The sequence below is a fragment of the Lynx rufus genome, unplaced genomic scaffold (genome assembly GCF_022079265.1).
Source record: "Lynx rufus isolate CCGP_SWC_20201006 ecotype Redwood Valley unplaced genomic scaffold, mLynRuf1.p SCAF_8, whole genome shotgun sequence".
Classification (NCBI taxonomy): domain Eukaryota; kingdom Metazoa; phylum Chordata; class Mammalia; order Carnivora; family Felidae; genus Lynx; species Lynx rufus.
Window position 1 is genome coordinate 103,025,206 of NW_025814896.1, and position 16,116 is coordinate 103,041,321.

Below are 16,116 nucleotides of genomic sequence, written 5' to 3' on the forward strand. Positions count from 1 at the left end.
GTTTCTGCCTTCATGGAACTTGCATTCTAGTGGAGAAGACAGAAAATCAACACACTGATGAAACAGACAGAATAATTAGAGATAATTACCTCTTCAAGAAGGTGTCATTTGAGCAGAGGACAATAAAAATGATACTACAAGACCTTGAGGCAGGCATGAGCATGGGTCAAGTAACTGAAGGGTTACCAGAGCTCCTGGAGGGGAAGAGTAAGAGGCAAAATGGTAAGACATGAGTTTGGAGAGACACGGAAAGCATGTTTAATTTTATTCCAAGAAGCATAGGAAGTTCCTGGCTGTGACTCAGTCTGCTTCACACTTTCAAGATCACTCTGGCTACTGTGCACACAATGTATTTGATAAGGGTCAGAGTGGAAGCAAGGACATGAATTAAGAAGGAGGCTGCTATAGCCTTTCAGGCAAAAGGTTAAAGTGATATGAACTAGGATGATAGTAGTAGAGCTAGAAGCCTGTACCATGATGTGTCAGGTGTGGGGAAGAAAGGACCACTCAAAGACCACTCCTAGTTTTAGGTCCTAGCAACTGGGCAGATTGGGGCACTGTTTATCAATGTAGAAAAGACTGTTCAGGAATAGGTTTGGAGATGACAATCAAGAGCTTTGTTTGAAATGCGTGCCAGACATCAAATACAAAATAGCAACTAGGCACTGGGTTTTACAAAGCTTGGGGCTCTTTGTAAACATCTGGGCTGAAATGTACATCTGTGAGTTATAAACACGTAGTAATGTAAAGAAGCTGAAGAGCCTACATTCAAATGCTCAAGTCTAAGGTCTTGGTGCCTCCCCCAACAGCAGTCTGTTAGCTGCTTAGAAGCAGGAGCAGAGAATGTGGAGAGTGAAGGAGAGCAAGGATTCAGACATGGCACCATCGGAGACTAGCTACTTAAGAGTCCTGAAATTAGTGATCTTGTTTGGGAACAAAGGGGGTCATGTGCGGTAGGAGAGGGCTAAGGAACTGGGCAAAGTGGGTCACTCTGGCCAAGACCCTACTGAGGGCAGAGTGCAGGTTTGGTGGGTCAGGTTGAGTGGCTGATAGAGAGCTTATGGTAAGAGAAAAGGAGTGCTGAGTTCATCATCTCAGAGCTAGAGGGATGTCTTAGTGCCAGAGGTAATGTACAGGAGAAATGAAAATTTCTAGAGAAAAATAATGAAAAAAAAAAAAAAAGAATGAAGAATAATCATGAAGTTGAGGAATTTGAAGACTGAGATTCTAGCCACCAGTAATCCTAGTAATCCCTCTGCAGTCTGCCTTCTGAAGGGTAGGAGCAACCAATGCTGCCATTACCCCTTTGTAAATTGTTTTTAATTCCATTCTCCTGACTCTGTATGTTGTTGAAGGTATGTAGTGGTACTCCATTCATGCATACCTTATACTCTGGAAGTGTGACTGTATACAAAAAGAAACCTAAAGCATTTTCCCACTCCACTCCACCCCACCCCTTTAATTTTATGACAGGAAACAACTGGAAGAATGGCAGAAATCTAAGGGGAAAATCTATAAACGGCCTCCTATGGAACTTAAAACAAAAAGAAAAATAATAGAGGAAATGAATATTTCATTCTGGAAGAGTATGGAAAAAGAAGATGAAGAAAAGAAAGCACAACTTGAACTGTCCAATAAAATTAACAACACTCTGACAGAATGTCTGCAGTTCATTGAAAGGGTAAGTAAGCTCCCAAAGCTTGGCCCGCAGTCTTAGAGTTTTTAAACATTTTTCTTAAATACGGTGTAAGAGAGATAACCTCCTCTAAGTAGAAATTCAGCTGCTCTTTTTATATAGAAGAAGAATAGCACTAATAATAATGGCATGCATTTAAACAATAGCTCTTGTATGCCGGGCACTGTTCTAACACTTTACTTATATTATCTCATACAATTATCATAATAACTATTACCATGCCCACTTTACAAATGAAACTGAGGCACAAAGAAGTTGGAAAACTAACCCAAGCAGTCTGCCTCTGGAGGGACCCAAAGGAGTTTTGCCTTTTTTCGCCATCAAGGTCAAAAAAGTAAATATTTGACATTTGGATATGAAGCTGAAGTCAAAAGTCAAGGTCATGTGTAAAATTAGATTATCCTAAAGACTGGGTGGCTATAAATGGCATTGAAATTGTATCTTGGATTCTGCAGATAAGGATAAAGGAGATGGTAAGCAAAGGGTATGATCCTCAGGAGATGCCTTGAAGGAAAATTATATTAATAAAAAATAATTGGATAGACGTCTACACTAAGGTCCTTGCCTGAAGCAAACCCAATTCTGTGCTTTGGCTGGTGGTGTTGGACAGAAACATAAAAAGGAAACCTTCAGTTTAGGTCCACTCCAGGCAATTTTCTCACAAAATTCACTTAAACGTTAATTATTTCTCCTTTATGGAATTAAAGTTCCATTCTTTTGTTGTTGTGGCTCTTTCTTGTATTTTCATTGTATTAAAGAAAATGCATGAATACATTCTTATTATTAAAAACATTACGGGACTCCTGGGTGGCTCAGTCAGTTAAACGCCTGACTTTGGCTCAGATCATGATCTCATGGTTTGTGAGTTCAAGCCCCGCATCTGGCTCTGTGCTGACAGCTCGGAGCCTGGAGCCTGCTATGAATTTTGTGTCTCCCTCTCTCTCTGTTCCTCCCCCTCTCACACTCTGCGTGTCTCTCTCTCTCAAAAATAATTAAACATGTCTTAAAAAATTAAATTAAATTAAAAAATAAAAACCTTTCAAACACTGTAGAAAATGACCAGTGTTCCCCACTGAGCATGCCCGCACACACACGCACAGGGACACACACACAGTTAGGCATCCCAGGCTTCTCCCAAAAGATGCCCACTATTGCCAGTTATCCATCCAGACAGCTTTTATGTATGTACATACCATGTAGATACATAGAGAAATGAAGTATATAGTTTTGTGAGTTGCAATTATTTTATTCCAGATTTTTACGTATGTTCTTTGGTTGTCTTTTCTTGTGTTTCCCTAATATTAGTATCATGTTGGCTTTGCCAAATAGTTGGGTATTTTCCTTTTTTCCTGTACTCTAAAAATAGTTTATACAACATGAGAGTTACTTTTTTCTTTGAAGGTGTGGTAAGGACTTGCCCATAAGGTTATCTGGACTATGGGATAATTTTGGGTATATCTTTTCCATTTTTTCTGTGATCATTGATCTATTTAGGTTTTGTATTTCTTGAGCTAATTCTAGTAATTTAATGCCTTTTATTTAAAGATTTCTTTATTAATCTTTTCAAAAGGCCATCTTGGGGTTTTATTGATTTTTTTTCTCTTGCATCAATGTCTGCATCTATTTTTATGTTTACTGGTTTTTATTAGCCTTTTTTAGTTGAAAGCTGAAATCATTTATGTCAGTCTTTCTTATTTTCTTAAAAATAAATTTAATGCTATAAATTTGGGGCACCTGGGTGGCTCAGTCAGTTAAGCATCAGACTTTACCTCAGGTCATGATCTCGTAGTCCAAGAATTCAAGCCCCAAATTGGACTCTGTGCTGACAGCTCAGAGCCTGGAGCCTACTTCAGATTCTGTGTCTCCATCTGCCCCTCTCTCTGCCCTTCCCCCACTCACATTCTCTCTCTCTCTCTCTCTCTCTCTCTCTCTCTCTCAAAAATAAATAAACATTTTTTAAAAAAAGTTTTTTAAGCTATAAATTTGCCTCTGTATTTAGCTTTGGTCATATCCTTTATGTTTGACTAGGTCATGTTCTGTATTAGTCAGAGTCAAGTCAGAAAAACAGAAACTGCACCAGGTATCTTAATAGAAAGAATGTAATGTAAAGGTTGGTTTCACAGTGTCTTATGTGAGTTCCCTAGAAGCAAATCTAAGAGGAGAATTTGTGTGAAAGTAATTTATTAGGAAGAGGATCCCAGGGAAAACTGGGAGGGGAGTGGGGATGTGGGGCCAGGAAGGGCAGGAGGCCAAGTAGGATGTGGTATCAAGCAAAATCCAATGACTATAACTGGCAAAATCCCACAGGGGAGCTCTGGAGACTATGGACCAGACCTCTCAGAGTCATCCTGATCAGGGGCAAAGAAGCTATAGTAGTAATACCTCCATGGTCATTGACTAATGGGGGGAGCAGGCGGGGAAGGGGCGGACAAAAATTCCCAGGCACTTTGACCCTCTGGACACATACAAAGAGGAGCAGATGCTGGCTGTTGGACTTGAAAGCACTTTCTGAGCCTGTGTGCACAAAAATGGTAAAGGGACCATCAGGAGAGGTATGGGTACTACACACAGGGCTGACTGTAAAAGAGAACCTGAGGTAACAGTGGCAATAACTTCAGGAAGCACCTAGCACCCACTGGATCTAGGGGAACAAAGAGAGGTTGAGGGTGTCCGAACCTAGAAGTTAGGAGAGACAAACTCCAACTCTCAAGGAGGGCATACTACCAAGCAGATGTTGGGACCACAGGAACTGGAGGAGGCGCCCAGCAGGGCTGGATCTCAGACCTTGAGGAAAGGATGCTACCCAATTGGTGCTCTTGCCTCTGAAAGAGCGCAGTGAGGCAGGATCTGTAAATGCCAGGAAAAAATGGTTGAGGCTAGAACCAACTACTGCTGCCAGAGTGAAGGACCATTGCTGGGGTGACGAAAGCAAATGGGAAAGAGGAAGTCCCTCTCTTCTCCATCCCCACCATCTCCCTCTAGCCCCGCATACTGGCAGAGCCCAGCATAGAGCTGCTGTGAAAACAGTGATTTACAGAATTCCAGCCCCAGTGTCACAGCAGAGGATACAAGGTGGGTTTGGAGCTAGGAGACCATAGCTTAATAATTGACATAAGTTCTCATTGTTGTTCATTTCTAAATAGTTTGAGGTTTCCATTTTGAGTTGTTTAACCCAAAAGTTATCTTAGAAGAACATCTTTTAACTTCCAGATAGAGTTTTGTTTTGTTTTGTTTTGTTTTGTTTTTTCCTGTCTTTCTTCCAGCTTTTAATTATACTGCATTGTGAATGTAGCCTGTATGTGTTCTGCTTGATAGAATATGTTGAAATTAATGTCTAATCAGTCTTGGTGAACGTTCTCTTAGATGGATATTGGAATTCCTGAGTAATAGATGTATCCTCCAGAACTCTTTTAAATTTTCTTTCGTACTCTTCATTTCTTTGTTCTGTCTTAATTGATTCTGGGAGAATTCCACAGCCAAATTTTCAGCTGATTGATTTCCTCGTCAACTCCTTTGAGGTTTATGCCTCTTTCGTGTAGTGTTGGTTTTCTCAAACACTGATGATTCTTGATTGTGAGGTTACCTTTGGGTCTCCCCCATCGCAGGAGGAGTAGGAGGTTCTGCTTGGCTGAGTGTGCCAAGACATGGTAGCTCCCCATATTCCTTCTGGTCCATGGCACCGCTCTGCTCTGGGTGCAGGCCAGAAGGAGACCAAATCAGTGAGGCAATTTTAAATTTACTTTTTGTGAGGGGCACCTGGGTGGCTCAGTCAGTTAAGCATTCAACTTCAGCTCAGGTCATGGTCTCGCAGTTCGTGAGTTCGAGCCCCACATTGGGCTCTGTGCTGACAGCTCAGAGCCTAGAGCCTGCTTCAGATTCTGTGTCTCCCTCTCTCTCTCTCTGCCTCTCTCCCACTTGTGCTCTGTCTCTCTCTCTCTCTCTCTCAAAAATAAATATTAAAATATTTTTTAAAATGTAAATAAATAGGGGCACCTGTGTGGCTCAGTCGGTTGAGCGTCCAACTTCGGCTCAGGTCATGGTCTCGGGGTTTGTAAGTTCGAGTCCCGCGTTGGGCTCTGTGCTGACAGCTCAGAGCCTGGAGCCTGCTTCAGATTCTGTGTCCCCCTCTCTCTCCACCCCACCCCTGCTTGTGCTGTCTCTCTCTGCTTTCAAAAATGATTAAACATTTTTAAAAAATGTTTTAATATAAATAAATAAATAAAGTTACTTTTTGTGAGATTTAGCCCTTTTTATATACACCTGCATGGGTCCTCAACACACACACATATATACACCCCTATGACCCTTGCTTACCTGTGCCATTCTTCATAGTTCCGTTAGAGATATATGGAAATTATTATGCATATATGAGAAGTATATGAATGTTGATTACTCTAGGGTTTGGTTTGGTTTTGGGTTTGGTTTTGCATAAAAAGGTAAAGATATTCCTTACCTTCAGCTATGATAAACATTTTCCTATTTGGTCTCATGTAACTCTTAAAATTTAATGACTAGTGTCAAAATGCATTGAAATATACTGTTTAAATGGATACCTCTTATTATACGTAAATTGTACCTCAGTAAAATTGAAATTTTTTTAAAATTAAGAAAAAATGATCAGACTGATTCCTGCCAAACTTCTCTGATAAATATTAGATGTGAGAATAACAGCAAGATGGTAATAATTACCTCTGGCTTTTTTTTTTTTTTACAGGGTATACTTTCTAATGAAGTATTTACCATATTGTCTAGTATTCCTGAGGCCAAAAAATTTGCTAAATTCTGGATCTGCAAAGCAAAGTTATTGGCCAGTAAAGGTACCTTTGATGTCATTGGGCTGTATGAAGAGGCCATTCGAAATGGGGCAACAGTGAGTATCTGTCTCGGGTGGGTGATTTCCTGAAAATTCTCTCGTGTGAGTTCTCTGTTGTTTGCAATATGGCAGTTATACAACGCCATGTGAAACTTCTAATTCACATCATAAAGTTATGCACAGAATATGAAACACAGCATGTCCTTTATGTACATTTAATTAAAATTTTATTTGGTAGAAAATAGTGTTACATGTAAACCAATAGAATCACTGTTCTTGTCAAGTGATTGTGTCTCACTTTACACTCACTGTAGAAATATGCACTTATGGAAAGTTATAACATCGATACGCAGTACTTACAAAGTCATACCTCACCATGAAGAACCAAAAAATACCTTAAGCCCACTACATCAATATTCACATGGCAACAATTCAGAGCCAGTGCCTGAAAAATAAATTTAATTCTAAAACCTAGTAAAACCATCATTTCTCTATAACTTTTTTTTTTAACAAAGACTGCATCCAGCAGTTTTATAACTCTTTTCACTTAAATGTCACTTACCAGCGTCATTTTATATTTCTCCGTACCTCTTCCCATGAGAGTTCAAAGTCAGAGTTGTACATGCACATAAATAGTCAAAAGAGTTCAATAAGGTTCTTTCCCCAAGGACTCTGTGCCCCTCCTCTCCCATTTCCCACCTCCTGGAGCAAACTGGTTATTTTCATATTTACCTTGAATAGTTTCACATAGTGTGCTTGTTTTTCTGTTTCTTGATTTTTCAGTTTTAGACATGACTTGTAGACTTCCAGCTGTGCAGGATGAGGATTTCACCCCCTTTCTCACACACGCCTGCATGGATCCCCAAGAGACACATGCCTGCAGACTTTTGCCATCCTCCATATTTCCATTAGAGTCCTATGGAAATCCTGGTTACTAGTGTTATGAATAATCCTGTGTTTACACTGTTATGAATATATAAGAAAATACATGACTGCTCTGAGCCATGTGGTGTATACTATGATTATTTTGCCTTTCATGCACAACTTTCTACTTTTCCTGAAGTTAATTATTTTTTTTTAATGTTTATTTTTGAGAGAGGGAGAGACAGAGTATGAGTGGGAGAGGGGCAGGGAGAGAGAGAGGGAGACACAGAATCTGAAACAGGCTCCAGACTCTGAGCTGTCAGCACAGAGCCCGACACGGGGCTTGAACTCACAAACTGCGAGATCATGACCTGAGCCAAAGACAGACACTCAACCAACTAAGCCACCCAGGCGCCCCCTTTTTTTTTCTTTAATTTTTTTTAATGTTTATTTCTGAAGTTAATTATTGTCTTGTTTTCCCTTTGCTTACTTTCCTGAGTATTTATTACTATAAAATTAATTCCCAAACTCATTTCTAATTGTCTAAATTTCTTACTACTTTCAAAACATCAGATATCCTATCGATTTCTTCTTCGAGACCCTTCTCCCAGGCCCTTCTGACATGTTCCAAGCTCATCAGGTTTCTCTTTAACCTGTCTCTGCTGCCTGTCATACTGGGACCTTTCACCATTATCCTCAGATTCTCTTTTCTTCCTACATTGTCTGTTTTTCCTCTCTATCTTTTATTGTTGTTGTTGGTTGTGATAGTGGTGGTCTTATTTTGTTTTGTTCTCTATTCATTAAAAGCTTTATTCAGATGTCAGTAAAACTGGGCTGTTTACCAAGAGGTGGGTTTGATAAAGCTTAGTAAAAGCTCTAGACAGAGGCATCTGGGTGGCTTAGTTGGTTAAGCAAGTTAAACATCCAACTCTTGATTTCAGCTCAGGTCATGATCTCATGGTCGTGAGACTGAGCCCTGAGTTAGGCTCTGCACTGATCATGGAGCCTGCTTAAGATTCTCTCTGTCCCTCTCTCTCTGCCCCTCCCCCACTCTTGCTTTTTTTTTTTCCTCTCTCAATAAGTAAATAAATAAACATTTAAAAAAAAGTTCTGGAGACATGGATGAGGTTTTACCATAAGGTGATCTGGCTGAGTAGATTGGTTGAAGAACCCTCAATATCAGCATCTTCAGGTCTTTCCTCTAAAACTGGTCATATTCTCCAGCACCTGGGTGGTTCAGTCATTAAGCATCCGACTCTTGATTTCAGCTCAGGTCATGATCTCATGGCCGTGAGATCGAGCCCTGAGTTAGGCTCTGCACTGAGCGTGGAGCCTGCTTAAGATTCTCTCTGTCCCTCTCTCTTTCTCTCTCTCTCTCTGTCCCTCTCTCTCTGTCCCTCCCCTGCTCACACTTTTTTTTCCCTCTCTCTCAAATAAATAAATAAACGTTTTTTAAAACGTTCTGAAAACATGGATGAGGTTTTACCATAGGGTGATCTGACTGAGCAGATTGGTTGAAGAACCCTCAATATCAGTGTCTTCAGGTCTTTCCTCTAAAATTGGTCATATTCTTGGGCACCTGGGTAGCTCAGTCAGTTAAGCATCTGACTCTTGATTTCAGCTCAAGTCATGATCTTAGGGTCATGAAATCGAGCCCCTCATCAGGCTCCACACTGGGCGTGGAGCCTACTTAAGATTCTGTCTCTTTCCCTTTCTCTCTTAAAAAATAGATGGATGGATAGATGATAGATAGATAGATAGATAGATAGATAGATAGATAAAACTGATCATATTCTCTAAAGAAGGATCTTCCAATCTCTTCCTGGGAGCTGGAAACCAGGCTACCAGTATTGTGAGGGAGAAGAGATCTGGGAGTCTCAACCTTCAGCATGGAAACTTTCATTTATCCCTTCTTTTCAGTCTCAGTCATGCATGATATTCCCCAGAGACTTGGAAAATACATCCCCAGTTTTCTGTTAGGATAAAGAGTTGGAGGTCTGACTGCTGGACAAATGCTCAAGAGTCCTCTTGATTTGGACCTGACCATTCATTCCTGAGCCTTTAAAGGCCCTGGGGTTGAATCATGTTGTTTCTCAGCTACATTGACAGTTTAGGATCTGGCTCTTTCAAGTTGGTTAAGTTGGTTATCTCTTCCTTCTATTTTCTAGCTTCCAAATCTTGTTGTCATTTCTATTCTTTGCCGTCATTGCCTCCTTTAATCCCATTACCATTTCAGTAGAGTTTCAACAGGGATTAGAAATAAATATATATTCAGGGACACCTGGGTAACTCAGTCCCTTAAGTGTCTGACTTCGGCTCAGGTCATGATCTCACAGTTTGTGAGTTGGAACCCCTCATTGGGCTCTCTGCTGTCAGCACAGAACCTGCTTTGGATGCTCTGTCCCCCTCTCCCTCTGTCCCTCCCCCCCCTCTCTCTCTCGCATGCACACTCTCTCTCTTTCAAAAATAAATAAACATTTAAGAAATAAATGTATATTCAGTCTATCATTTTTAACTAGAAGCCTGTAAAAATGTAAAATACGATTGATAAATTTTTTATATAATTCAGACTTTTTGCAATATGTTCTGTACATTTATTCCCATTCCCTTAAGCTTAAAGCACATTAGACTTTATGAAAATTGTATAAATAGCTTTGTTTTTATGCTCTATTGTTAGTTGATATCTATTATTTATTAGATACAGAATCCCAGATCAGAAAGACCAACGTCCAAATAGAATATTCCTATGAGAAACTACAGTTCATTTATGATGTTATGGCTCATGGCATGGTTTACATACTTTGAAAAAGGAAGGCTATCTCAGATAATTTTACCAGAAAATTACTTTTCTGTAATGGTTTTTTCCTAATGTTATGTTTTTTATGCTATGTTTAATATTATGTTTTATATGTTATATTTAATGTTATGTTTTTTATGTTATGTTACTAAATAAGAGAAGAAAGAAAGGAAATGCTGGAGAAAATTTCCCAAAATGCTAACTAACGGCTATATTTGGGTGATGGGATTATGGGTGATTTCTCTTTTTAAGTTTGACTATTGTTCAATTTTTCTGTAATGAGGTATATGCCTTTTATGATTAAAAACAAAAATTCAGTTAAGAGAACACTAAAAACGCATGCTGCATTTTCTGTATAGCTAACTTTACATCTTTGGGCCAGAATCTTTATGTGGGAACACATCTTTAGTGGGATCATATGAGACAATAGGAAAATTAATTAATTTAGAGAAATGTCATTATAGACAACTTTCCATAAGCACATCTCTTCTTTAAAGTCAAGCATGCTAGCATTTAACCAACATTTTCTTTGTTCCTTCATTTTTCACCTAAAGCTATAAATCTGAAATTTTTAAAATATTATTTATTGTTAGACAAGAGATTTAAAAAGGAAACATTTTTATTATAAAAATAAGTTCATTTGATGTTAAGCAAAGTTGCTTGGATCATTTTCCCCATGCAAGTTTTTAATACTGTTTATGTATTTTCTTCCTTCCAGCCAATACAAGAGTTGCGAGAAGTTGTTCTTAATATTTTGCAAGACACAAACAGAACCACAGAAGGTATTGGTATTTTTTGCATTTAAATGCACTCCCTCCAGCCACTCACGTAAAAGTCATTGAGGAACACATAGAGAAAAAAGAAATGAATTAAAAGTCCCCTGAAATGCCTCTCACTTCTTGGTTTCCATGGCCTAGTTTTTTCAGCCATCATCATCAGCTGATCTATTTCTATTATTACAAATAAATGTACTGCTCAACACCAAACAAAGGTTGTTTTCACAAGAGCAGCCTAGAGGAGGGTGTCTTGCTTCCCTGGATTTCTAGGTGGGAGAACACGAGCGGCTCTTTCTCAGACAAGACTGAGGCAGAAGGGAGAGATGCCTCGGAGTGAGTTCCATGTTCCGTCATAACAACCCCCCAGCACTTACACACCCAAATTCACATTATCACCTTTAACAATGGCCAGAGCAGGCATCTTTTCACTTAGTTAACCACTGGTCAGAACATTTAGAGAACTCTTCTATGAAAAACACTGTGCCAAATACAGTGAGTGGCCCACTATAATTGCTTACGTTTGTTCTATGAGTAGCAAGAAAAAACAAGCTACCTTGAGAAAATAAAATAGATTATTTTTATGATCTTGGAAGGTGACCAAATATTTTCCTTTAAGACAGATTGAACTTTGAGAAACAATCAAGTCATGTGGAATGATAGCTAACTAACCCATTACTTTGGGGATTAAGGTCTGAGTAATAGTATCTCATCCCAGGGTAGGAGGGGATGTTAACCCTAGTGAGTCAAGAAAATTGACCCAAGATATGGTATAAGGGTAAAAGGCCAATGATTATCCCTAAGGGAACTTCTCTCAAGAGAGAATAAGAGATGGGGGGGGGGGGGGCAGGGGGAATGTGTTCAGAATGTTGAAAAGGTATCAAGGATCCATCTCAAGTGGCAAGAAGGCCCAAAGACTGCCTGGAGGGCAGGTTAGAAAGATGGCCTGATGTAGCAGGGCATTGCTAGAGGGCTGAGCAGGAAAAACTAGTTCTATGTCCCATTTCAAATCAATTCCTCTTTATTTTAATTGAGAAATCATTGTATATATTGATTTGTCATTTTATTGACTTTTAGTTTCAGTATTAACTTGCTAAACCTCACTTTCCTTCTTGACCTTGCATACACAGGAGTTACCTCTGACTCTTCAGTTGCTGAGACGAATATAACGTCAATAGAAGAGCTGGCCAATAAAACGGAATCTGAAAAGTCTTGTCTTTCTCTAAAAGAGAGAGAACAGGTTACAGGAACACCTCAAATAACCAAGGCTGAGCAGGATAACCATCCTGGTATCAAATTACAGGTGGCCCCAATCCCTAGGTAAGCTGACTCTACAGCGGGCTTTGTGTCCACGGGCCTAGTTCAAGCCCTGTTCTCAGTTTGGCTTGCACAGACCCAGAGTACCAGCTGTCTTTGGAGACCCTCTGCCTCATGTGAGGACCAGGCGGTCTAAGCCATCCTTGGCATTAAGGGAAGGAGCTGAGGAGGGGAGGGACCACTGACAGGAAGATCTGTGTGCTTTCTGTGCACACACACCATCCCCCTCACACACTCCCAGGGAGACCTGACCTGCCCTGAGGAAGGTGCTGCAGGAGTCTGGAGACTGTTGGAATGGATTCCCCCCTCCCTCCTGGATCCCATCCTACCTCTTCACCCTCATTCGTCCTGCGCTTACAGATCCGACGTCCCTTTCCTCCCAGCCCCACGGGGAGGGGACGCCGAGTGCCAAGCAGGGGCAACCTCCCTAGCTGTGGGAGAGAAGGGACAGCAAATCCCCCTGTAAGAACAGGGAGTGCAGTCGAGGACGTACTAGACAGAAGTTGCTCATTTTATTGAGAGTGTGTAAGTTTAAGGTAGAATCCATAGGAACTGTGTCGGTACGAATGTCATTTTCTAAAACATTAATATAACATCAGTCTCTGTTCATGATCTTAAAAGCGAATCCCAAACAAAAGTACCAGGACCACACAGTTCTGTGTTGTCGGTCCCTGGGAAGCACAGCCGGCCTCTCTCGGCCCCGGCATTACACTTGGCTCATGGACAGATGGAGGCAAGCAGTTGATCTGAAAACCACCTTTTGCTGAATCTGGAATTTATTAGGAGAGTTTTTAGCAGACTGATAGGCTAGTTTTGCTTAGGCTGACATCATCAGTGGGTCTGTGAGGTGTAGACCAGATTCGCTGCACGGAAAGCTCTCTGCAACCTAGCCTCTGGGCTCCTTTTTATGGGAATGCATTAAAGCTTACGAGGAAGGTGCCCAATTTGTTCCAGTTTCAAATCGTGGTTTCGTTCACCATCTTAAAAGGTGTTTTTTGAATAATTTTCTGTCAGAGCTAGAAAGAATCTTAGAATTCATTAGTCCAACCCCATTTGGTGTAAGGCCCAATTTCCTCAAAACCTGTCAACTCTTTGAAAGTTTATGGGATAAACAAACACCAACTGCCACGTATTTGACTTCAAGTAAAAACCACACTTAACAGTTCGTTCAGGAAATCCTTATGCTTCTACTATCCAGGAGCAGATGGACACCGCCCCGTTCATTCTGACAATCAGGGAAAAGCCATCTTGGTACGAGAGCTGCTCTACACATCCTCTTACATCAGCTTTCATTGAAATATCCACCGTGCCTTATCAGGGAATAAGAAAAAAATTAAGAATAATAAGTAGAACTTCAAAAGACATAATAAGACTTGGAATGCACCTCTTTCTGTCTCACAGGATAAGTGGAATAGCAGAAGTGCACGACATGAAGCTGATCACTCCCGTGCGGCGGTCGGCGAGGATTGAGCGAGCGGTGTCCCGCTACCCGGAAATGCTGCAGGAACACGATTTGGTGGTGGCTTCTCTTAACGAGCTGTTAGAAGTGGAAGAAACAGAGTGTTTTATATTCCGTAAAAATGAGGCTTTGCCTGTCACATTAGGGTTTAAAATCCTTGAGTCATAATTTCTTAATGCCTTAAAAAAAAAAAAAAAAAGATGTTTCAGATCCTCCATGAAAGAAGAAACAACCCTTCTCTGGGTGACCTGGAAAAAACTGTATAACATACAGGCAGATTATGGGCTCTCAGAATTTAATAATTCGCCGGGCTTACTCTCAAATTTAATATCCCCATGGGACTGTTTGTTTTACTGCTTTAAGACTATAGTTTGCCACAGTTTTCTAGCATAAACTTTAAACTATTTAATATTAATTTACCCCCCAAGTATGGTAAAATTTTTCACTTTTTTGAGCTACTTTACTCTCAACTTAGTTCTTTTGTATGTCAGAAGGTTGGTGCCACAGTATGATAGATTTTCCTTCCTGCAGCCGCCTTAGCAGAGAGGGAGAGACCTCCCAGGCCTGGTGAGCTGAGCTGAGATGCTCACCTTCCGACAGGAGGCCCTCATTCTGGAGCTGGTGCTTAGCTGTGCCTTCGCTCAGAGATCTTAAATGACTTTCATGTATGACTTTGATTTTGGTCACATGGTCCCTGTAGATGAAGGGCAGTTCCTGAGCTTGCCAGGGCTCCTCCAGTGAAACACAACTCTGAACTGGGGGCGTTACCTAGCTGTTTATATTCTAATCTCATTTTGCATTTGTTATTCAGAAATGCTTCAAATAAAGACAAGGAGGGGGGAGGGGGAGGGACACTTGTTTCTTCAATTCTTTGTTCTGCTAAGGGACACCTGGCCTGAGCAGACTGTACGAGCCCCAAGAGACTATTCTAGGCTGCCTTTCCTTCCTCCTGGGCAACTGTTCTTGGGAAGATAAAATCAGAATCATTATTTAAATATAATGTATAGAAAAACCTAGCCAACATATTTTGAATTTTTTAATTTTAGCTTTCTCAATATTTAAGTATTATCTAAAACAAAAAAAATAAATTTTGTTCATTCCTGCTTATTCATTTATTTTCTTTATTATAAAAAACAGTGATGATGGCTTGGCCTAGAGAATTAGGGCTTTGTCCAGGGAAACACTGATAAACTATCTCAAGAGGCCTCATAGGGAACATTCATTACCATGGAGAACTCACCTTGATCAAGAGTCTGACCATCAGCCTCACCCAAGAACTAGATTTTATCACAATGAGGGAAGCACCATCTCTCTAGGTCAGGTTTATAATAACAGGGTTTATAAAACCATAAAGTTAATACACTAAGTTTCAATACGAATAGATGGTCACCACCACCACAATGCAGGAATCCAAACAGCCAGCCCTTTCCTTCCCTTTGGATGGACTCACTTTACCTCCAAAGCCTAATAATGCCCAGGATGCTGCTTAGAGATCACAAAATGTGAAAGCCAGCTTCAATTAGGTTTCTGTTGGTTGCTAGGGAAAAAGTCCTACACACAAACAATAGTGTAGGACTCTGATTTGGTGCTTCCTCTGGCCATGTTCTGTGCATCTTATCTCACTACATCTTCATAATGGCCTTATGACATAGGTATGGGGACAGTAGTCAGTCAGTGACAGGGCTGAAGTTTCAAACTCAAGGTTGTCTGGCACCAAGTCCAGAGCTTTTGATCCCTGCCTCTACTTGAAGTACGGAAATGAGGACTCAGATGGTGATGAGGAAAGAGCACTTCTTGAACTGTTCCCATTTACTAAACAGGAATCACTCACTGTGACAGCCAAAGTACTGTCATTTGTTCTACAAATGAGGTGACTCGATCACATTTTTTACCACCAGGCCACTGACCCCAGGATGATGCTTCCAGCCCTTTCATTTCTGACTGCTCAGGGCTGGGTGTCGGAATTAGGGGATGGATTCAGAGTCTGTAACTAGTCCCAGAGGGAAACTTCTCTCTGACGTCAGCAGTCCAAGTGAAGCTGTCCAGTGTTTGGTGCCAGACCCAGGCCACATCTGCCTCATGGCTCTGCCAGCCCCGGCCTGCAGCCTCATCCATATGGCCCGGGATAGCTCCCAAAGAATTTCACATTTCAGCCAGCGGGAACGGGGAAGAGAGGAGCTGGAAGACACGCCCCTCTCCTTTTAAGGTTACAACCTGGAAGCTGGACACGTTATTTCTACTTAGGATCGCAGGGCCATTGGGCACATGCACTTATCTTCAAAGAAGGCTGGGAAATTTATTTTGGATGGCCACATGCCCAGCTAAAAATTCTTCCAGAAATGGGGTATGACTATCACTATCTATGGTATTCTTGGGAATAATGGAGTACATCCCCAA

The 16,116-nt window shown here is 40.8% G+C and overlaps 1 protein-coding gene across 2 annotated transcripts in view; it reads left to right on the plus strand.

Annotated features, from left to right (window-relative positions):
- The window catches only part of CKAP2L (cytoskeleton associated protein 2 like), a 29,579-nt gene extending 14,821 nt beyond the window's left edge, over positions 1 to 14,758 (plus strand). For both annotated transcript variants that reach the window (XM_047069592.1, XM_047069593.1), the window contains exons 5-9: positions 1,474 to 1,681; positions 6,411 to 6,566; positions 10,889 to 10,952; positions 12,074 to 12,263; positions 13,662 to 14,758. In XM_047069592.1, coding sequence (XP_046925548.1) covers positions 1,474 to 1,681; positions 6,411 to 6,566; positions 10,889 to 10,952; positions 12,074 to 12,263; positions 13,662 to 13,887 — 844 coding nt within the window. In that variant the 3' untranslated portion in view covers positions 13,888 to 14,758. The remainder of the gene's footprint in view (positions 1 to 1,473; positions 1,682 to 6,410; positions 6,567 to 10,888; positions 10,953 to 12,073; positions 12,264 to 13,661) is intronic.
- Positions 14,759 to 16,116: the final 1,358 nt, after the last annotated feature.